Here is a 24,098-nt window from a genome sequence, read left to right on the forward strand (position 1 = left end):
CTGAAAGCTCACTTTAAAGTGAGGTGTAAATTTGATGGGAGTTTTTATGCATTTAGAAGGTGTATATGAGTTTGGCATTTCGTACACATATGCAATTTAATTCTCCTATGCGTTTTGCGTATATTTGAAAACTCACGAGTCAGTATAACTTTGTTTTAATATGTTTATAAGTGTACATGTACGAAATGTGCATCTTTTACACATATTTGTACAGTAAGATCTCAGGGCATAAGAGTGTGGGGTGTGTGGAGTAAGAGCATGTGTGTGTCATGTGTGTGTCATGCGTGTGTATCTTAAGTGTGTGACGTAATAGTGTGTCATAAGTGTACACGATGCACGTAAGAGTACATAGTGTACCTAATTTAAATCTACACAGCTCATATACAAATGAAAAATCTCACATCAAAGTCAGTCAAGTCTTTGCGACTTCATATATATATATATATATATATATATATATATATATATTGTTATACATGTACAAAATCTAAATCTTCTACATGTAAGTGTACAGATCGTAGACAAAATGTACATTAGTTCTGCACATGCATGTTACATAGATGGATATTGAAACTTTAATATCTCAAGATTGTATAATCTGATTTTCACATTTTTTCAGTGCATCCATTTGTTAAAATCTAGGTGCATGCCAAAACTATTGAAAATCGAAGTGCCCATTTGTTTGATATTTGGACTGAAAAGTGTGTTCTTTGTTAGAAGCTGTTTAAAATGCAATTAAAGAACATTCATTTCACATATGAAGCCGTCCATGAACAATTCTGAAATGTTCCATCTAGGGAATGATACCACAACATTTTACTGTGTGAATGTTTCATAATTTTTCATGGAAGTGTTCAAATGTTATTAAGAAATGCTATTTTCAAATGGATTGTGTCCTCCAACGTATTCCACATCTTTGACATGTAATTTCATAGATGTGGAATAAGTTGGAGAAACATCCAGTCGAAAGAACGTTACCAGTTGGTAAGTAACTTGTTCTTTATTATAGTGGCATTGCTATTTGCATACAACTATTTTACCAGTATTTACTTCATTTTATATTTTTTTTCCTATGTATTTTAAGATACAAGAGTTGGATTCACATAAACAAAGAGCTCATAACTTCCTGGACCTGCTTAAAACTTACAATATCCGTACAATCACCTTTTTATCAGTGTTCATATGGTATGTAGCATCTTATTACTTAATATACAACAGCCAATAATGACGGTTATTTTATACTGTGCATTTAAATCTCTGCCAATGTTTGACACAAAGCTGCTGAGCTCTAGCTGAGCAGTGAGCAATAGAAGGGGAAAAGGGAGGTAAGGGTGAGTGATATTAATAATTTTGCTTCAAATTTAAGATGAATGTTTAAAATAAATCTGCCAGAAATCAATTGATTACTTGCATAATTTCCTTTTACAATCAATTACTGTTTTATTAACACATTTCGATTTTGTCAAGAAAAAATATCTTTAACAGAACTTTGGAATAATTTTGCAAAGTCAACACATAGCCTTGAAGACGCTGATATGCATTAAAACAATTGATTTAAGCAGGCAAGTTATCTCTAGACTGATGTGTTTACGTAACACAGAATAGTAACTAGTTGCTAGGAAACTTGAGTATGCAAAATGATTTAATACCCTACACTGTGGGGGGTCAGTTTGTAGTGTGCCAGAACGTTAAAGTAAACTGTAAAATGGTTTCTTAAACACTCCAGCAAATTTTGCTGTCATTCTGAGGCATAGGAGTGCAGGAAAGTGGAAACTGCCTTTCGGCTTTGTGAAGTATTCCAATCGGGCGTCCCACACCGGACCAGGCCCTACGACCTCAGCCTTAGATGTAGCGCGCCATAAAAATGCTTTTTCTTTAATTTCAACAAATTCAAATTGAGCCGATACCTGACCTGTCTCACGATACCTGACCTCTTTTACAAATAGCCCGGGTCACAATGGACCAAGAACCAGGCCGGTGGGTGGTAACACAATATTTATTTATTTTAATTTCAGAGAAAATGACACCATTTTTATATGGGGCAATGGGGTGATTATAACAATGAAAACCACTGAAATACACTTGGGTAACCTTCTACAAGCACATGTCCAAAGCAAAAATGCATAGGAGCACTTTTTGATTTAGGATAGATAGCACCCAAGTTAAGGTTTCCCCATGCAATGTTCCCTCAACCCACAATTAATCTAATTCTTAGTGGATAGATAGAAAGAAGCAGCAGGTAGTCAGGGATATGAGGCAACAAATAGAATCAAATTCCCTCACAAAATAAGAGGCAAAATCTCTTTGCAATGGCCTAAAATCACACTCAGATTTTAATAAATAATTATTTATATGTGTAATTAACGTATGTTTTATCACAGTCTCAGGGCTATCATATCACTAGCAACTATAAGGTAAGGTATCACAAAAGACATACAGTTCACAAAGCAGGTTGAATTTGAAAACGCAGTGCAGTCAATCACACATGGAAAAGTTGCATTTTTTTAGTGTGCAGTTTTAAATGTCAAACGTTTTTTCCAGAAAAACGGGTGAAATACTTTGAATTGGAATGCGGTGTTTGTGCTGAGGGATAGATGCACATCACAGGGACAACATAGAAGTGAAAAGAGGGCTATAGCAGAAGAACTGGATGAGATTTGCAAGATAAAAGGGTCGGTTTTGGTAAAATAAAGCCGTTAAAGGGAGCAAATTGGTTTCAAAAGAAAAAGGACAAGGTTTACTTAAACTAGATTATTCAGACTAAATTGTTAAAGAAAGACACAGTACGATCCCCGGTTAATTTGCGACTTAACCCTTTCACCCCATGTTCAGATCTATGTGGGAATTAATTTAAATTATTCCAAAAATTGCTAAGGAGTTACAAGATGAGGTGAATGAAAGAATTGCGCTAACACTTGAAAAACAAGGACACAATGCACAGAGAATTAGAACTGTTTAGACAAGTTGTCAGGGTATGGATAGGATTACTCAGAAAATAGGGCAAAGACAAAAGGGTCCAGATGGGGTAGGCTATGTTTTGCTATGGGATGGAGAAATACTCACAGTCCATGCTTGAGTTTGCGATTTCAGACAGCCAACCGGGTTCTGGGCTCAAAAGGTTCTGGTCACCGGATAGCGGGCTTTCCTGGCAAAAGACAGCTTGGCAAAAGTCTGGTCATGGCACAGCAACACCTCAGCTGGGTGGAGCGGGTAAGCAGGGCAAGCCGGCGGCACTGGAGAATCCCAAAGCAAGCTCAGCCACCTTTCCCCTGTCTCCCTGAAGTTAATGGGATTTTGTTATGGGTTTTAGTGCTGAAGGCTAGTTCTGTCTGGATAGGAAGGCCTGGGCCAACTATCCCTTTTCTGGCAGTGGGGTCTGGAATCTTGCAGAGTGAAGGTGGAATATCTGGATACGCAGGCACTGGAAAATTCTGAAGAGTGTGTCAAGAGTTCTGTCAGCCAACCTTATTTATAAGGCATGGTGACATCATAGAAGTATATGGTGGGGCAGGCTTATGCTAGGCACGCCTCTAACATCTATTGTAAGATGCCTCAGCCCAGACAAAAGTCTGATGAGCCTGTGATATGCGGCCTTCTGGCCCATTCAAAGTTTTCCAAGGTAGTAATTAACATGTATTTGTCATAGAATCTAATGTGGCTCCTTCTTTCGGGGGTTTAGGCCACTCCTGTTAGCCAAATTTCCCTTGAGCCACGGCAGAAACCTGTTTGGCTAGTTTTCAGAGGGCAGCCCATGTCTTTATTTCTTATTTTATTTTGTTTTAAATCAAAAGCAAGCCTGTTGAATAAAGCATCCCATATGTTTCCCAGCAAAACCCCCCTTTACATTGCTAGGCCAAAACAGGGCCTTCTTTCAACATTACACAAACTGGCATTTTTCCTTATTTACAAAAGCGCATTTTAACACATGGTGAAGTCTGCTGGGTTGACCATTTCAAAAGGTTTTCTCTCTGAATGTCTCACATTGTTTTGCAGCCCTAGTCAGTTTCACTTATACAACAATCTGTTTAAGACACGGGCCCATTGAAATTGACCTAGGCCCAGAGAGCCAAAGTCTCTTTTGCAGCATTGATATTTGACATTCTGGAACTCAAAAGTCAAGCGTTTTCCTGTGCGACTGAAAGTAAAGCTTCTTTTTATTTCTCTGATTTGGCTGACACAGCCTGTCATACAGGGATCATGTTCTATTTTGCTGGAGCACAATCTGGATATGGGTGGGTATGGCTCGGCCTCATTGATGAAAGCAGTGTGATGTTGAACAAATGGAAATAGCGTCAGAGCGCCATCTTGAAAGGCCAAATATTTCCTTTTTCAAGGGGAATGTGGATCAAGCAGCAAAGCAGTGCTGCTTCTGAATTTTCTTCTTGGTATCTGTAAGAAACACACTGGCAGGCTTTCTCAGTGTGCCCCCTTGTTCCATCCTGCCCAATGGTGCTTGGCAAAACAGTGCAGCCATCCTTTTGTTTCTGCAAACCACAGTTTTGAGGCAAGGCCCTGGTGCTCAAAGGAGCCAGCGCAGCCCTGTTGCTGTTAACTGCTGAAGTGCAGCTGGATGATGTGAGCAAGTACTGCTGAGTGGGTAGATATATCCCACAGCTTTGCTTTCTTTCTCAGTCTCTGAAGAAAATATGCTTTTACACCTGCGTGAGATTTTCATGCAGGCGTAAAAGCAATGGATTCAATGCAAGACCTTCTCGTTGGCACTTACTCGTGAGCAGGAGGATTTCATTGGAATCCATTATAAAATACTGCCTTCAAAGTGCGCTTGCAGGCAGTGTTTTATTTCTCCATAGTGGAGAGTAAAAGGTGAAGAGTAAAGGTGATTTTGCCTTCATTTACTTTTTCTTTTTGTGCTCTGCTTTTGAATTGTTTAAAATTGAATGCGGGGGACCAACAACATGTAAATGGGTCATTCTCTCAACAGTAGCTTTACCTTCTCCAGGAGTGGTCGATAGTTCGCCTTGTACATCCCCGCCTCGTGATCCTGCAAGCTGGACCGGCAAGTTGCAAATGCTCGCATTGGCCCAAGTATAGTGGGAATCTCTCTTTTAGTCTTAGCACCCTCCCTGCTGTTCTATTCAGGTGAAGCATTTCAGGTTTATGACGGTTAATTTTCAGACCCGCCACCCTGCCAAACTCCTCCAATTCCTTCCCTGTTCTAGGTTTGCGTAGTCTCATGGTTTGTAATTGCTAACATGTCATCCGCAAAGGCGATCACCTTGTGGGTTCTTCTGCCAAAGTTAATCCCTGTGATCTCTGGGGTTTCCCTGATACGGGAGAGTATGGTTCCAAATGAATTGCATACAGGAGTGGGGACAGCCGACACTCCTGCTTCGTACCTTGGGATATCCTTATACTTTCTGAGAGTCAGCCATTTATTGCCAGACGGAGGATTGGGTCTCTGTAGTTTCCTGTGCCTGTTCTTCAATATAGTCCTTGGCCCCTTCTTTTTCCTTAACTATCTAACCAGTAGCCGATCAGCTTTGTTGACTTTAATGTAATATTTCTGCTGAAGGTATAGAAGTGACTGCTCTGCCCTCTTGGTTGCCCGCTAACCTCCCTATACTCCTTCCTGATTGCGCTGCTCACGTCATTCTCCATTCTGAACACTATCCCCTTTAATTGTTCTTCCAGGTCTTTCTGCAACAAGTTCTTCGTCTTTCCCTCCGCACCTTCCTCGCTATCATCTCCCCCCCTCATGGTGGCTTTAAATGCAACCCCAACGGTTTGTGCTTATATTTCCTGCCCACTGTTTGTTGCAAAGAAGTCTTATATTCCATCCCCTCAGTTCCTCGCAGACAACTGGGTTATTGAGGAGGTGCTCTGGAAGCGTCCATCTCCATAATCCCGGAACCCCTCTCCTCCTTTGCAATGAAAGGCCTATGGGCGCATGGCCAGGTAATGCTATTGCCCCCAGCTCGATCTTGGCCACCTGCCCCATGAGGGTACGGGTCACCCAAACATAATCCATTCTAGAAAAAGACCTGTGTACATGGGAATAGAATGTATAACTACTGCCCCCCCCCCATTCAGCTCCCTCCATGCATCCACCATGCCCTCTTTCGTCTTTCTGGTTGCGGCCCTAAGGTTGTGATAAATCCCTGCGCTCCCATCTTTATCTGGGTCCCATGCCATGTTAAAAAAAAACCCATGAGCACTATCCTCCCCTTCTCAAACCTCTCAAGCTCGTCCAAGAATCAGTGCTGTCCTGCATTGGGGGCATATATTGTCGCTAGGGTGTACCCGTCCCAAGTAATGTTGGCCATAACATACCTACCCTCCAGGTCCCCCTTCATCTCTGTACCCCATAGGCCTGTTTGTGCTCGGAGGGCCAAAGGTACCACCCACCCGCCTTGTTTCCCCTTGTCATTAGCTTGGATCAGTTGGGTATACCCTCTCAGCTGGAGTTTCTGTCTGCTTTCTGGACGTGTGTCTCTTGGAGTGCTACCATTCAGCTTTTTCCCTCTTCATGTATTGTTCCTCCTTTTTTCCGGTGAGTTCAGGCCCCTCACGTTAAGAGTAATTAACTTAATGCTATACTGCTAGCCTGTAGTAATTCGGACCCACTGTCTCTAGGATGAACATCTGTCCCCTCTGCACCAACCTCCCTTCCCCTCCATCCCTTCACCCCTCACCTTCTCCCCCGTTACCTACCCCCCCTCTCTGGTGGAGCTCAGCCAGCCTCTAGTCCCCCCTGTACTCCCCCTGCGGGAACTGAACTCCTTTAACAACCCAGAGTAACAGCATGTGGGTAACCTTACACCCATAGATAAACCAAGACACCCCCCCCTCCACGGTTCCCACTCATTTCACCCAGGTGGTAACTTCATAACTCACAACACTCCTATATTCTCAGCACGGCGTAGTGCCCTGCGCTGCTTCTGGCTGGGACTGCTCCCCTCCTCCATCTTCTCTGAATTGCCCGGGGGGTTCTCAGACCCCTTTACTTCATGCTGTCCTGCATCACCTGTTGCTTTGTGGATGCAGCTGCCCCCCCCACCCCAGATTTTTTTGCCCCAGTGTTTCCCGATTGGGTGCAGGAGTCTCACTATTTCTCCCCGGCCCCCTTTTGTTGCAGGTGTCCCACCTCTTCTTCACTTCAGCCCCCAATCCTCCTCTTCTTGGTGCCACCTTTTCTCTCCACTACACGCCTCCACTCTGCACCCCCCCAGGGGGGTTTTGAATCTGTATGTGCCCCCTCTCCTTACTCCCCCTCCTCAACTCAATCTGGGGGCATCGACAGGCCTTTGCTACGTCCTGTTTTCTTCTTCTGGTATGTGGGGGTGGAGGGAGAGGGGGGACAGTCACTCCCCAACAGCTCCAGCACTCTGCTTTTACAGTGGGAGCTGCCCGCTTCTGAGAGCTGAGGGGGGGTGCTATCATACACCACTCCGGGCCGGGCCTAGCTTCTACTATTTGAAAATGTCTTCATCTTCAACTCCGACCCCTCATTCAGAGATCAAAAAGTGCGGCTCCAAGATGTTCATCACAGACCCGCATCGACTCTGTATGTGGTGCCTCGGCGAGATCCATGAAACGGATTCCTGCTCCAAGTGTCAAGCCATGACAGGGAAGGCCTTGCGGGAATGAAAGGGGAAACTGCAGGTAGGCAAGGTATCCAAGTATTATAAGTATCGACCTGCTCGTTCTTCGACCGCCAAGTTGAGAGGTGACTCTCCTCGGCGTAAGAAGAAGCGCTCAAGGTCCCGAAGTGGCTCCTGCCACTCTTCGTCCTCAGCGAAGCACTTGAGGAGGAGGCACCACCGGTCCCCTTTCTCGTCATCCTCATCATCCGGCACTCCCAAGAAAATGAGATGCCCGACCAAACAACCAAAAAGTTGACGCCTGCAGAGTGGGAAGCATTCTGTTGAAGCCGGCAAGGAGCGGTCTCGACCGAAAACATGTGCGCCCTCGAGCCCGTGTGGATGGCGTGATTCACATTGAGAGCCCTCGAGGCCTCAATCGGACAAGGATCTCTCGAGACAGGGTGAGCGTTCAAGGTCATTGACTTCAAAGACTGCAAAGCCCTCAGCATCAAAACCATCGAAGGAGCCCGTCGAATCATGGACTTCGAGTAGGCTTTGGCGCCATCGACACCATTGTTGACGCCAAGGCCGTCGAAGCCAGCTCTACCGGTTTTGTTGGTTCAGGCCCCAGTGCCTGGGGAGCCTCATAAGAAGGCTAAGGCCAAGACTACATTGACGACTTCGGGGGTCCCGAAGCCAGTGAGCTCTACTCATGAAAAACAGTTTACTCCACTGGCAAAGAAGTATTTATTTTAAGTACCTCACCTCCATTTTCGAGGAGGAGGAGCAGTCTGATGAGGAGGATGCTCCTTTTGGACTCCAGTATGGGACCCCTAATGTTTTGGAATGTCTGATTTCAGAAGAGAGCAAGATGCAAGACCTTTGCAGCACCTTGCATAATGCTAGTGGCATTGACACCTCTCCTTAGTTGGAGTTCAGCAGGCCAGAACCAGGGTAGCACGCTGACTCCTCGTACCAGCAACTTATGTCCAGATTGGTGGAGTACCTGGGCTAGTCTAGACCCCTGGTACATTTTGATCAGGATGATCTCACCGATATTTTGGACCAGGGTCTGCCTACTGTCTTACCCTTCCACGTGGCTCTGCAAAAAAGGGTGGGCAGAAATTGGGAGACCGCAGAGACCAATCCGACGGTGGACAAGTCCCTTACAAGAAAATACTGCCATTCCAGTAGCGACCCCGGCTACCTGTCCAAATACCCTACTCCTGAGGGTCTGGTGGTCCAGGCAGTCACAGCTACCTTGAACAAGGCAGCCTATCCTACCATGCCTCCTGATAGGGACGATAATCACGTGGATTCGATGGCAACGTAAGGTATTTTCAGTTGAGAGTATGGCCCTGAAGTCGGCCAACTCCACCTGTGCCTTGGCAACATTTTTGTACACTCTGTGAGAGTGCATATCTATGGTGGCGGAGCATATTCTGGAAGGGAATGAAAGGAACGGCTTCCTGGCTATTGTTAAGGACGGCAAGGAAGCCATGTGCGTGTCCCTTCGGTCTATTGGACACTGTGGATAGCATCAGCAGGTCCATGGCTACGAACACTGTGATGCACAGATTTGCATGGTTGCAGAAGTCAGGTTTTGCACCGCATGTGAAGGCTCGTCTTCTGAACATGCCATTTGACAGGTCTCATCTTTTTGGCAGCAAGGCTAACAAGAGCCTTTAGGTGCCGCTGTTAGGCAAACTCAGCCTTTGTGTCCGGGCGGACAGCTTTGGAGTGGGCAATCTTTTCGCTACTACTCCTCATTTGGAAGGGCGAGAAGAATGGCCAGTCAAAGAGGCCAACGAAAGTTCCCTTGTGGTGGACTTGGTAGAGGTGCCATCCAACTCCAGCTGCAGGCGCCTTGCCATCAGCGTCTGCAGCAGCTGCTACAAAACCGCTCTGACGGCTTGCGTCACATGTCACCGTTGCGGGGTCAGACTATCTCAGCATCTCGAAGAGTGGCAGGCCATTACTTCAGATGCGTGGGCTCTGGGAAAATAGCCCATGGTCACTGCCTTGCATTTATAACTCAGCCTCCGCTCCTTGTACAGGAAACCTTAACCCTTCTGGAGGAAGTGCCTGTAGCGGAGAGGAACAAGGGTTGAGTATTCTCCATATTTTATTTTTTTTAAAACAAATTTTATTGGCATTTAATGGTAACAAGAGGTTTCTACAGCATGTCAACTTTTGGGCAAATGCCAATCATAACTTTACAATCCAACCATACATCCCTTGAAATTTCCCCCCTCCTCCCCCCAAACCCCATAGTTCAAGGTACGGGACGGAACGTCCGTAACTCTTCTCCTGGAACAACTCCAATCGGGCTAATGGCCGTCCGTGGTTAAACCGACTCCTCCAGAACTAAAGCATAGTGTTACATGCTACGGATGGTTTCGGGCCGGGTCATGATACCCCGTGATTCTCAGCGCGTTTCCTCTGTGTGGCTGAAAGCCTCCCTAAATTGTAGCCAGTCCATCTCTATCTGGGCGCTCGAGCCCTGCGTAGCCGCTGTGAGTCTTTCCATGAAGTAGATATCCTTAGCCACAGCTACCCACTCACTTTTCATGGGAAGGCCGGTCCTTTTCCATGTCGTAGCCCGAGCTGCTCGAGCTGCCAGGAGTTACGAGTGCCTCAGGTCAGGAAGCTTCTCCCAATGCTCATCCCTCAGCTGAAGGCCAAACATTATCAGGATTGGATCTTGTGGGTAAACCCCCTCTCCCGCCTCCCTTAACCAGCTCAGGACCTCAGACCAGAAGGCTTGAACCTTCGTGCACGACCACCACATATGCCAGTAGTCGGCTTTTTCCCACATCCGTGCCAGCACTCTGGGTCATTGTCCGGGAACATCCTTGATAGGGTGATCGGGTCGTACTGCCATCTATGAAGGAGTTTGACAGCATGTGTTTTATATTGGCAGGAGATGGATGTCTTAAACACCCTGCTGCAAATACGCCCCCATAGCCCGTCCCCCGCTCCACAACCCAGGTCCCTCTCCCATTTCCTTCTGAGGCTTTTGGTCGTTCCCTCCCGGGGAATCATAAGGGCTCCGTAGAGGAGGGAGATGAGTCCTTTCATTTCTACGTGAGAGTCTTTTCGGCCGGGGTGAGCTTTCTTTGTATGCAGGGCTTTAGTTTGGGTTTCATTAGGACACCCTTGAGACGCAGATATAAGAGCGGGGAGAGGGTGCCAATTCCCAAGGCCTCCTCAAGTTCCTGTAAAGAAATGAAGGAGTCCTCCCGCACCAGCTGACCTACTCTGGCCAGACCAGCCTCGAACCAGGGCTGGTAGTGTTCGTGGCCTGGGATTTGCTCTAGAACTGGTGTGGACCAGATATGGCTCAGGGACGAGGGCCAGGTGGTCACCTTTTCTCTGATTCCCTTTCCTGCAAGTGCTTTCCACATAGTCCCAAGGATGGGGTGGTCCCTGATTCTTTTGGGTAGTTTTTTCAGTGGGACCCATAGCCATTCCGCCACGGTGGCTGGGTGTAGGTAGAAATTTTCAAGAAAAACCCATTGTTTGTTGGGGCCCTCCCTAAGGTGTGGGGCCAGGGCCCGAAGCTGAGCTGCTCTATGGTACGTTCGCAGGTCTGGGAGGGCTAAGCCCCCTCTATCCTTGGGGAGTGTGAGGGTCTCGTATCCTATTCTGGGTCTCCGGCCCTGCCATATAAATTTAGTTATTCGTCTTTTGGCTTCGCTAAGATAGGATTCTGGGGCCTCCAAGGGGAGCATCTGGAAGACGTATAACACCCTGGGTAGAAGGTTCATTTTTATAGCATTAATTCTTCCCATCCATGAGATCTGTCCCTTCGCCCAGCCCTCCATGTCCCTGAAGAGTTTGTCGAACAGAGGGGGGTAGTTTGCCTGGCTCAAGTCTTCGTTTGGACTTACTATATTGATCCCCAAATATTTTATACCCTCGGGGCAGACCTGGAGGCCCAGTGGGATCAATTCGGCTAGGTTTCTCTCTGCATCAGGAGCAAAAGGGAAGACCATGGACTTGCTAACGTTTACCCTGAAGCCCGAGCGGCCAAATTGTTCTATGACCTGCAGGGCGACCGGGACTGATCTCGTAGGTTCCCTCAAGTGTAGCAAAATGTCATCTGCATAAAGGCCCAGTTTGAACGTGCGGCCTCCTATTTCTATACCTCTCACCATCTGGGAGCCTCTGATGCTTTCCGCCAAAATCTCCATGGTCATTGCGAACAGGAGTTGGGGAGAGGGTCTGTCCTGTCCCAGGAGTGGGAAGAGCCCTGTCTTGTCCCTCTCTGTAGGGCGAAAGTACCTGACAGGTGGCCATTGACTGTGACTCTGGCAGAAGGGGCCATGTATATGGCTTTAATGGCCTGTCTAATCCCCACCCCGAAGCCTAGTTTCTCCAAAACCCCGTGCAGGAATCCCCAGTCCACCCGGTCGAAAGCCTTTTCGGCGTCGATGGGCACCAGAACCGGGTTGTCACCCTTCCGTGCCGCCTCCCTCATGAAGTGGAGGGTCTTGCGGAGGGTATCCGCCCCCTGCCTCCCCTGTATAAAGCCCACCTGGTCCGAGTGGATCAGCTCCGGCATGTGGCCATCTATCCTCGTGGCAATAATCCTGGTAAATAGCTTCGCATCTACATTAAGGAGAGAGATCGGTCTGTAGGACCGACAGTCTGCTGGGTCCTTCCCCTCCTTTGTGATCACAGTGATCAATGCTTTACCAAATGATGGGGGTGCCCTCCCTGTGGCCATGATGTTGGAGAATAATCTTGTCAGGAATCCTGCTAGGTGGCCCGAGAATGCCTTGTAGAAGCCCGCCGTGTACCCATCCTCCCCCGGGGCCCTTCCAAGCTTGAGGCCTGATATTGCCTTGAGTACCTCCTCCGTTATTGGGGCGTCCAGGGCCTCCGCGGCTCACAGGGTGGGGAGGGTGACCCCACCGAGGTATGCATCAAGCATTTCCTTCTCTGCCCCCCGTCGCTCCCATACAGGGTTTCATAGAAGCCGGCAAAGCTCTCAGCTATGCCTTCGGGCTCTGAAGTTTCCTCCTCTTCCCCACACAGAACTCTGGACACCCACCTCTCTGCCCGTTGGCCACAGAGTTTATCCGCTAACATAGCATCTGCCTTGTCTCCTTTTTCGTAGTATCTTTGGCGTAAGTGTTGGAGTCCTGCCACAATCCTGCCCATCTCTAATTCCCTCAGGTCCGGCCTTTTCCCTCTTGCAATGCCCAAGTCTCTCGCCCTCTCCTCCTCCCCCTTCCCTTCTGACTTTTCCAGTATAAGGATCTCTGACTTAAGTCTATGAGCCACAAGCATCCTCTCCCTTTTTTTGGAGGCCCCCTCGCTAATCAGCCTGCCCCTCCAGGTTGCCTTCGCCGCCTCCCATACTATCCCTTGGTCAACTTCTCCAGTATCATTTAGTTCGAAGTATTCTCTAATCGCCTCTATCATCTCCTCTTTAAAGACCGCATCCCTTAGGAGGAAGCCATTACATCTCCACAGAGAGTGCCTAGGTTTTAGGCCCGAGATGCTAATGTCAGACCATACGAGGTCGTGGTCTGACCAGCTGACTGGGCGGATCTCTGAGGCCTCTATTCTGCTCATGTGCTGGTGTCTCGTAAAGAGGTAATCATTCCTGGTTCTCGTACCGTGGACGGCTGAGTAGAAGGTGTATCCCCCCTCCGTTGGGTGGAGCTCTCTCCATATATCCACCAGACCCTTCTCCCACATTAGGTCCCAAAGCCCTCCATAAGGTTGTGCCCCCCCGCCACCCGGTGGGATGGCCTCACCACTATGGTCCAACTCCCTGTCAGCCCACATGTTGAGATCCCCCCCCCAAGAGGAGGAGCCCTTCCGCTCTAGTCAACACCTCCGCAATGGCTTCTTGGATAAATCCCAGCTGCCCTATGTTGGGGCAATATATGGCTGCTAGGGTGATTTTCGAGTTGTGCAAGTTGCCTGACACTACCATGGCTCTCCCATCTTCCCGCTCCCATCGGGATACCTCTGTCAGTTTATGATTCCTATGCAGAATAATTCCGACACCCCCCTTCTTAACCTGGCCGGATGCCCAGAAGGTCTGGCCCACGTGGGATCCCGGGATCGCCCTCTCTTCCCCCCTCACTGTTCTAGTTTCCTGGACAAAAAGGATATCGGTTCTCGCATTTTTCATTTCCCTCCCCAGAAGTGAGCGCTTTGTCGGGGAGTTGAGCCCCTTGACGTTGAGGGAGCCTATTCTGAGGGACTCGGCCCGGCCCTTCCTCTCATTCTGTGTCATTAGTTCTATGCCTTGCATTCATCTTTTCCCCAGTCATGAGGAGATTGTCCCGTTCCCTTGTTGAGCTTGGTTCGGTCTGGGCCCGCAGGCCTCTAACTACCTCACCGTCCCTTCCCCCCTCCCCCCTCCCTTCCCAGTTCAAGACGCCTGCCAACGGGCAAGCCACCAGGGTGAGAGAGTGTCCGTACCTCGCGGGATTCTCAATGAACTGTGTCCCCGGACGGGATTGCAAAACAGGTGTCCCTGTATTTTCCGATCAAAACTCATTGTTCACCTGGTCTTCCCCAGCTTCCGACGTGGGGGTGTTTGGTTTTCTGAATTTTCTCCTGCCCTTTGTCGTCTTCTTCGTGGACCAAGGGCCCTCAGGTTGTCTCCGGGGATCAAGCTCCATTTGTGTACCTCCTTCGTTCCCTCCCTCCGGTGAGTCGCTCTTGAGCACTTGGAGGACTTGTGTGGCTTCTTTGCCGCTGATCACCCTGTAGTCTACACCAGCTCGCTCAAAAGAGAGGGCGAACGGGAACGACCATCTATATCTTATGTCCTGGCTGGTGAGCCACTGAGTGAGCGGGCGACAATCCCTCCTGCGGGTGAGCGTGAGGGTCGAGAGATCTTGGTAGATCCTAATTGTGTCCCCTTCAAAGATGAAGCTCTCGAGCCTTTTTGCCTTCTTCAGGACCTCCATTTTTTCTCTGTACCGAAGGAAGCGCACCACTATAGACCTCGGGGCCCCTCCTCTGCCCCCTCCACCTCGATGCGCCCTCTCCAGCTGGACCTCTTTCCCCCCCTCCAAGGCAAAGAGTTGGTTGATCAGTCCTTGAACCTTCCTTCCCACATCTGCCGCTGTCTCCCCTCTTTGCTGGGTGACGCCCATTATACGCAGGTTATTTCGGCGTTCCCTATTTTCCAAATCATTCATCTTCAAGGTTATGTCCTCATCTCTCATTTCAAGGTCCGTTAATCTTGCCTCATATTTCATGTCCAACAGGTCTGTTTGGAGGTGGTTATTTTCCATTCCCTCCATTTTTTCTTCCAAAGTTTCCACTCTTCCCCTGAGGTCTACTATAGAGGCCTGTATGTCGGTGCGAATGGCCTTAATTTCCTGAAGGATGTCCTTGAGGTCCTCCTTCGTTAATGGTGTGGGGGTGCGGGTCGCTGCCTGAAGGCATGGTGGCACTGCGGTCCTCTCTCGGGGCTGAAGCTGTTCGTTTACGGCGAAAGCGTTGGAGGGAAAGGATTACCCGAGTGGTCGAGGGTCTCTCCAAGGTGTCACTCTTTGTTGGTGACCTATGGTGCGATGCCACTACGAGGCCAGCCTGTGGTGCTCTCAGCGTGTGGTGGTCAGGTTCTATGGAGACGGGGCGTCGAGTATGTAGGCCTTGACTTGGTGCTGAGGAAGGCCTACGGGGCCCTCAGGTTTTAGGGCTTAGGCCCACTTCGTTTTGGGGGCCTCTGCTGTGGTGGCAGGGAGGAAGGCGGCGTGGAAGGCGGCCCCACTGGCAGAGCCTGAGCCGCCCTGCTCCGTTCCTTTTCTTTTCCGCCTGTTTTTGGGAGGGGGGTTGTGTCCCAGGAAGGGGTCCGGGCAGGCCGAGGGGGGGGGGCAGCACAGTTTCCTCAAATGTCCCCTTCACCCCTCCGTCTCCTCACCTCCTTTCCGTGTACTTAGGGAGGCTGGGGCTCAGGGCCCGTATTCCTCCTCCCACTGGGGTGGCCACAAAGCTGTGTCTTGTGGGGCCGCCTCGCCCTGGGATAGGCTTGAGGGGACGGGTGTCCGCCTTGTGTCGTAGTCTCAAGTCCTTGGAGCGTAGGCATGGGGCCCGGGCTGTATCGTGGGCGAGGGCTCTGTTCTAGAGTGCGGCGAATCGAAATGTCGACGTCCCTGCGAGTCCTCTGCAGGGGGCTCACAGGGCTGTGCATGGGGTGGCGGGGACTACCTCTCTGCTCGACGTCTTCTGAGCACCCTCGTACATGGGGGGTCGCTCCCTCTGTCGCCGGGCCCCCGCGGGCCTTTGACGGGCGGCCCTTGTCCTGCTACGACACTCGCCGCGGGCACCGGGCCCTCGCCACCCGCTCTGGGTCTCCTGGCGTGTACCGTGCGTGTAGGGGGGGCCACCCACTGTCCGGGTCGTGGCCCGGTCTCAGGAGGGGGAGGCGGCAGAGCGGCCAGATGGTGTGCGCGTGGGGCCCCGCTCGTCGCCAGTCCACTGGTAGCTCGTCGCCTTTGGCGGTCTTCAGGGGGGCTGGCCCTTTAGCCTCGGGCTGTGCTGAATCCGGGCCCTTGATCGGGGGCTTCAGCGGGGGAGATCGCCCCGGGTGCTGGTCCTCCCTGGTTTCAATGCGAAAATCCCGCCGGGGATTGAAAAGGCCCACTAGGCCCCGCGAGGCAGGAGGAGCGCGAGCCTCACACGACTTGCATGCTCTGCGCCCCCTGGCGGTCTCCTTTATAATCATCCCCATATTTTTTGATTCCCAAGAAGGATGGAGTACTGAGACCCATCTTGGACTTGAGATGCTTGAACAAGTTCCTCAGGAAGGATAAATTCAAGATGGTCACACTTTCTCAGATCCTTCAGCCCCTCCATGTGCAGGATTGGTTGGTGTCATTAGAACTTCAGGATGCTTATTTTCATGTGCCAACCCATCTCATGCACAGGCAATACCTGAGGTTCGCCGTTTAGCGGCTCGCACTATCAGTTTGGATTCCTGCTGTTTGGGTTGACCTCCGCCCAAGGGTGTTCACCAAACTAATGGTGGTAGTGGCAGCACATCTCAGGAGAGGGGAGATTCTCATCTACCCCTAGCTAGATCATTGGCTGATCAGGGCGTGTTATCCCAAACAAACCTCGGATCATCTCAACGTCACCTGCCACTCCCTGCACAGGTTGGGCTTCTCCCTCAATTTCAAGAAGTTCCTTATGACACCTTCCCAAATCCAGTATATCGGGGCTGTTTTGGACCAGTCCTTTTGAAAGTGCTTGCCCCACAAAGTGAGGGCTCATCGTATTCTCCAGATGGTAACATTTCTGAATGCCCACTGTCTTCCGGCTATTGACTTCTTGAGGTTGCTCGGCCTCATGGCATCCTGCATTTTTCAGGTGCCAGAGGGCTGTCTACAGATGAGATCCCTGCAATGGGCGCTCCAAAAGCAATGGCCCCAGTTCTCGGGAGGGATGTCAGATCTACTTCAGATCCAGACCAGAGTCCCGCAGGACCTTCTCTGGTGGGCCTGCAAGGAAAATATCCTGAAGGGGGAACCTTTTTGGCAACCATGGCCTGAGATTACTGTACTAACGGACGCCTCCAAACTACATATCAACCGTTTGGAGCCGAGGGCAATCAGACTAGCACTGAAGGCCTTTCTGCCCTCTGCCAGGGGAAAGAATGCCCTGATAAATGACAGACAATGCAGTGGCCATGCATTACCTCACCAAAAAAGGAGGTGATGGGGCACTACCACTGTGCAAAGAGGCAATGCAGCTCTGGTACTGCGCAATTCTAGAAGGAATCTCCCTGTCGGCAGTTCACTTGGCTGGGGAGGAGAACACAGCGGCAGACTCTCTGAGCAGGCCGAGCACAGTCTCCCACAAGTGGGAGCTAACTCAGGAAGTCCTTCAAGAGATTTTGTCCCCCTGAGGGGGAACTCCGTAAGTATATGTGTTTGCCACCGAGATCAACCGGAAGTGCGAACGGTAATGCTCAAGGAAATTTCCTCCAAGAGGAGCTCTAGGAGACGTGTTTGTGGTGGATTGGGATTTCCAACTGCTATACGCGTTTCCGCCGGTCCCTGTCATTCCTGAAGTAATCAGGAGGTTGAGACGGTTCCGGAGCCACATGATCCTACTTGCCCTGGATTGGGACAGGAGGACGTGGTACCCGGACCTATGTCTTCCACAAAGAGAGGACCTTCTCTCGCAAAGAGAGGGTCGGGTTCTCCATCCAGAGGTCAACACTCCCAGCCTTCATGCATAGTTTCTGAAAGGTTGAGGTACAAGGATTGGGACCTCCCGGATGACTTAATGGAGGTGTTTCTTTCAGCCAGGAGACCAGCAACAAAGTCTCTGTACCGTTGCCGTTGGGCTAAGTTTTGCGACTGGTGCAGGGAAAAGAATGTTGACTCTGGAGGTGCTATCCTTTCTGCTATCATTAGCACACAAAGGTTTTCAGATTGGGACCATAAAGGGTTATCTGGCAGTGCTTTCCATATTCAAGCGCTTACCTGAGGATTGCTCCTACTTCAAAATTCCATTGGTGACTCAATTTCTGAAAGGGCTAACAAATGTGTTCCCACCTTCTGCATTTCAGGTTCCAGTTTGGGAACTTAACCTGGTTCTAAAATTCCTTCTGTGTGCTCCATTTGAACCTTTAAACACATGTCCACTGAGGTTGTTAACCTTTAATACAATACTATTGGTTGCTTTAACATCTGCACATAGAGTGAGCGAGTTGCAGGCACTTTCTTCCAAGCCACGCTTTACTGTATTCCACAAAGACAGGTTTGTGTTGAGAGTTAAACCCTCCTTCCTGGTATGCAGTAATAAATTTGTGGCAAAAATGCCATAGTTTGACCTGGTAAAGGTGTTGTCATGGCCACTGGACTGGAACTCCGCTCCTCATCCCCTAAAGGGTCCAGCTGGACCCAGTCCTGGGGCATTTGGCGCCAGGCTCATGAGAAAGTGTGCTCTGCACACCTTTTTCATTGGGCACGTGCTATTCCATTTCATCTCACTCAGCCACTCCCATCTGGGCCGGGCGTGGTCATAAGAATCCATGAGGCTGCACGTGCAGAAGCATTTGGGAGTGGCAGGATGGAACCATCTAGCAGAGCAAGGGGGCGTGGCCTAGACCAGGCTATTTAAGCCTGCCCCACCCGCAGGCCTAGGCTTTGTGTTATTCTGCCCAAGCAGCCTAACGCTCACCGCCGCCTGAGAAGCACCTTACCTATGTTCCTGTGCAACCCTCCCGGCGAGGCATGCATCCTGTTCTTCAACGACCCATCTCGGAGGAAGCATCTTACCTGCAGAAACAGCAAAACCATCGCAGAGGCGCACTTAACTATTTTTTCTCCATCGGAACCAGCCGAATTATCGCTGCAGCGCCTCTTGCCTGCTCGCAGTGACTTCATCCTTGACCGGCCAGAGCACACTTACCTGACTCTCGACTCGAGCACCAACTCCCCGGTCAGCTTCATCGCGGTCACAGACTTCTTTCACCGCCGTCAGGTCCGCGCTCCACAACTCTTCTCAGGATGCCGCCAGACCATCCCTGCAGGAGAAAAGAAGAAATCAGGTCAGAAACAGGATAGGGACATTATTTAAGGTGGTGTGCCATTGCATCTCGCGCTTACCTTAAGATTCCAACTTGTCATCCTCTTGGGGAACACTTCGAAGTTCTGCACCGGCATAACGGCTCTGCTGGGTCGCCGTCACCTGTAGGAGAGAAAGAGACATTATAAGAGAACGAACTTAAATCATGTGATATGGAATTAATACTCATATGAACAATAATCAACACGAAAACTCTTACCTTCAAAGTGGTTCGGTCACAGCAAGTCTGGGCCACCACATCAACGGACCAGTGAAGCAACTGGGTCATCAGCAATCGCCTCTGCTGATGAGAAGCCGGACGGAGAGCTCGCCCTCACTAAATACCAGGTGAGCTTATATGGATAAAGACTTACTACCCTCATTTTGGCCTGAAAGATCCGAAGGGAGTCACAATACCTCTACCCCCTTCTTATTACCTCTCGTGTTCCCGCAGGGGCAGTATCAGCATCCAGAACAATGTACTGGGCGGCAGCAGGGGGTGAGAATCGATCCAGGGGAGTGGAATCCAGGCAGGGCTCAAACCGTGCCCCAACATCCCCGCAAAGACCAGGTGAGCGTAACAGGTGTACCCCATTATACCATTTAGGGGAGCGGGGCTTGCGGGGGTGTCCCCCGCTCCCTTTAAATGCTATAATGGGTCTTGGGGTTGCGGGGGTGTCCCCCGCATCCTTTAGATGGACGGCAGCAGGAAAACCACAGCCTTTTTTCCACGGTTCTAACACATGGAACCTCCCTCCTGCCTAAGGTAGTATCAGACTTTCATTTGAATCAGAAAATTGTACTGCCACCCTTTTATCTTCCACCACAACCTAGTAAGGAAGAGGAAAGTCTCCATTGGTTGGACTCTAGAAGGGCTTTAAGCTTTTATATTTCTAGGATGTCCAAGTTGAGAGTTTGACGACCAGCACTTTATAGGGTATACTGGACGCAATTAGGCCAGGCTGTTTCAAAACAGACCTTGTCTAGGTGGATCATCCTCACTATTTCAGAATGCTAGACTGGCGGGCAAGGACCCTCCAAAGGGTGTGCGGGCACACTCTACCAGGGGCATGGCCTCTTCCACCGCCCTGCAAAGGGGTGCCCCCATTAAAAACATCTGTGATGCTGCAACGTGGTAATCGATACACAAGTTTACTGAGTATTATTGCTTGGATGCTTCCCACGCTCAGGATGTCGCTTTTGGTAAGGCGGTGCTTCACTCTGCCCTGTAACAATTGGCAAATCTAAATTCTTCACCCTCCTCCAGTTATGGATACCGCTTTGTGAGTCTGTCAAAGATGAGGAATACGTTGGAAGACACAATTCATGTTAGCAGAATTGCCCATAATTACAGGCAGGACAGTACCTTGTTGGACCGAAAGCTGCAAGAGCTCAGGAAATTCTACAGATGGGCAAGTTGGGAGGAAGATGAGGAATACATTGGAGGAATATCCAGTCGAAAGAACGTTACCAGTAAGTAACTTGCTCTTCGAAAGGATTGTGCTAACAAAATGCCACCCTTGGCCGAAACACTACAGTGTCGATAATTTTGTGACAAAACTGTTTGACTCCCTTTGTTTATCTATGTATTTGGTTGTGTATACTGTCCTGCAAATACCCTTAGACCAAGAATAGTCCTGGGTAGCACTCGCTCAATTTCAGATTGATTTGCATAATTGTTGTATCTACATGTGCACTCATATGGAGATTCTATCTCAATAATCAAGAGGTTGGTTCCCAGAGGTACCCCCATTGTTTTATAATATGGGCACTGTCCGTTTTACTGTTGTGCTTATCCAAAATAAATTTGAATACCTTGCATTTTTGTGCTGCAAATTGTTTTGAGTTCAAGATAATTGTATCCAAAACATCACAGCCTTTGTTGTGATCTCTCTCTAGTCCCTGGACTCTCCTTGTAGCTTTCAGTCAGGGTTTGTGTCCCTTTTTACCTCTTGGCAATATGATTCTCTTGACTTTCTGTGCTCTCGGCTTATTCTGTATCACTCAGAACTCCTTGGTCCTGTTTTAGTTTGTTACCGGCTCCTTAAACCATAAAAGTTAGGGTATCAATCCACAATGCGTCTCCCCCTCTTCCTGTGCTGTGCGCATACTGTTCCCTTGCGGTGCTTTCGCCAGGGAGGGTCAGTGATGCATGTGTCGGCTGCGTTCGTCTCCGCCTGCCGTTCTGTTGTCTTTCGTTGTTGTAGCTGTCTCTGGGCGCCGTCGTGCTTGTGGCTCTCTCTCCCTCTGGGATTCTCAATGCAGTGACTGAGGAGCTTTTGCCCCTGGCGCTCTTGGATTGAGAAAGGTTTCGCGGGTTGTGAGCCCACCACATCCTCTGCGTTGTCTCCCCTTCAGTCTCTCTGCGTTACGCACTCCAGTGGCAGTGGATGCTCTGCGCAGCTCCTCCCCTGTCATTCGGCCTCGGATTAGCAAATCTTTTCTAAGGATTTGTGTGTTATTATTGGAGACTTGGTACTGATGGGTAACGTGCTTCTGATTATTTTGTAAGAAGTCTGAGGAGGGGTCAGCATGGGTGTTAGACAAATTGAAAGGCTTTATCACCTTTACAGCTTTTGTGGTCCTCATATAGGCAGAGAGTATGGATGCCATAGGTTTTCGTAGTCTACCTTAGAGTCCTTGTCCCCAAAGGGGGAATCCCTCCCAGTGAGGTCCCAATTACCCACACGCCTAGGGGAAGGTCTTGCGGAGCAGGGTCACCTCCCTAGCCTCAATGGAGTTGGCTCGCCTTTTGGGAGAAGAGCTGAATTTCCCAGATTAGTCACAATGCATACTTCGAATCTAACTATCCAGTGGAATCTAAGGCAGGTTAGGGGATCCAGTCTACTGGACACCCTACAATTGGCCTGGGATCCAGACTACTGGCAACCCCAGGAATTGCCAGCAGAATTGAAAGATGAGATGTTATATTCATGTATCCAGTGATCATATCTAATTTAAAAAATATAGAATTAGATTTTATCGAATAAAAAGAAGATGCACCGATGCACAAAGGGACTGATGTCCTGCAGAAGTACAACACTCTCGCCAAGGCTCCTGTGGGAGCAAATCAGACAGAACCGCAGAGAGAATTGGGAGGCCGCAACAGCCAAGCTGAGCGAGGCGGACAACTCAGTGTGGAGAATGACTCGTCCCCTGACTGGGAAGATGGAGCCAAGCCACCCAATCCAGGGACATACCCACCTTGCATGCAGCAACAAGCACAAGACGGAGGTCCTCGCCGAGACACTGGAGGCTTTGTTCATCCCGAACAAGGCAAGCAGGCTCTCAGACAGAGTGGAGGAAGAAGTTGAGAATCATCTTGCAGAAGACCGAACTGGGATGGGAGCAGAAGATATGAGTGCACAAGCTCTGAGATAGCAGGACTTGCAGAGAATCTGGTGACCGGCAAGGCACCAACGAGCGACGGAATAACAAACCTGGCAATCAAGAATCTCCCCCCGGGCATCAATGGAACACCTCACAGAGATCTTCAGTGCATGCATGAGGCTTCAGTACTTCCAGAGATCCTGGAAGGAAGCAAGAGTCATCTTATTCCCAAAGGCTGGCAAACCATGAGGGATCCTGTGAACTAATGCCCCATCAGCCTGTTCTCTGGATTATCAAATTTCCTGCAGAAGTTCCTCCTCGCCCACCTAACCGACTTTGCCTCCACAAGAAATCTACTAGCAAAGGAACAGTTTGGATTTCGAGAGGTGCATGCAATGAGCCATCACCTGCTGAGAGTGGTGTACACCATCAGCCATGGATTCAACATGAACAAGTCCATGGAATCATCTTCTTGTATGTCGCCAAGTATTCTACCGAGTCTGGCACAAGGGACTGCTGCACAAAATGATCGGCCTGGGATTTCCGAACTAACTGGTGAAGACGATTGCAAGCTACCTGAGAGACTGCTCCTTCCATGTTTGCCATGCGGTCTGAGATGTCCTCATCACATCACATCCCATCCGAGCAGGTGTGCCATAGGGATCGAACCTTAGACCTTTCCTGTTCAACAGCTTCACCAACGACATCTCGACAGACCTTCACAAGACCGACCTGGCACTGTATGCGGACGATGTTGCAGTCATCTCCCAGTCATTCAGCGAAAAGACAGTGGCAAAGAACCTGCAAGCTTAAGTACAGTGATTGATGGATAAAACTCAACACCAGCAAAACAACTGCCATGCTGTTCACCAGAAAGACCAAGGAGCACCCGCCCATCAGCCTCAACTGGGAGACTATCAAGTGGGAGAGCAGCAGCCGCTAACACAACTGGAAAAGCCTTATCGAGAATACTCAACAGAAGGCAACAGGAAAGATGGCATCAGTGTACCCACTCCTGAAGACCAAGTCAGTGCTCCTCTGGACAAAGATCAATGTCTACAAGGCGACCATCAGACCTACCCTGACGTATGACTCCTGTAGTGCAGGCATGGTATCACAAGTATGACACTGACACAATGGGTACAATTTGTAAAGCCTTCATTGAAATTGTTGGGGTTGGAGAAACTCCTACTTAGCCCTATAACTAAGACGGAAGTAGTCTTGACCATCAAATAATAAATAACGCAGTCCAAGTGGAGTCCGTCAAATCAAAATGGCCTATGATTAAAAAAAACTAATGCCTGCCCTATCTCTTGTACAAAAAGTGTAAAAAGGAGAAATGCATGCCAAAGGTAAAATTAGTGTTCAAATGAATAAATGTGGCAGGATGACGCACTCTGGCTCGGTTTCCAACACAATAAACCATTCAAAAAAACGTGGCTCGAGACCTGCCTGGTCTTCCACGCAAGTCTCTTTTCCTGACTTCAAACATAATGTTTTAACCAATAAGTCCACAAAGGTCCCACTCTGTCGGGCTCAGACCTCTCACGACAAAGTTCAACACAAAGGGGCTCCCTTGCAAGGGGGCTCCCTTCCCCCAAGCTTATTATACTTCTGTCTCCCTCTGTCTTGCTCGGATCACTTTCGGATGTCGAAGTCTTTTTG

The 24,098-nt window shown here is 49.2% G+C and overlaps 1 protein-coding gene across 2 annotated transcripts in view; it reads left to right on the forward strand.

The window, feature by feature from the left end:
- Positions 1-24,098, forward strand: part of LOC138581301 (organic cation/carnitine transporter 2-like) — a 747,170-nt gene that overhangs the window by 401,495 nt on the left and 321,577 nt on the right. For both annotated transcript variants that reach the window (XM_069652516.1, XM_069652515.1), the window contains exon 6: positions 1,085-1,185. In XM_069652516.1, coding sequence (XP_069508617.1) covers positions 1,085-1,185 — 101 coding nt within the window. The remainder of the gene's footprint in view (positions 1-1,084; positions 1,186-24,098) is intronic.

The sequence above is a fragment of the Ambystoma mexicanum genome, chromosome 3p (genome assembly GCF_040938575.1).
Source record: "Ambystoma mexicanum isolate Mex_15411 chromosome 3p, UKY_AmexF1_1, whole genome shotgun sequence".
Taxonomy (NCBI): domain Eukaryota; kingdom Metazoa; phylum Chordata; class Amphibia; order Caudata; family Ambystomatidae; genus Ambystoma; species Ambystoma mexicanum.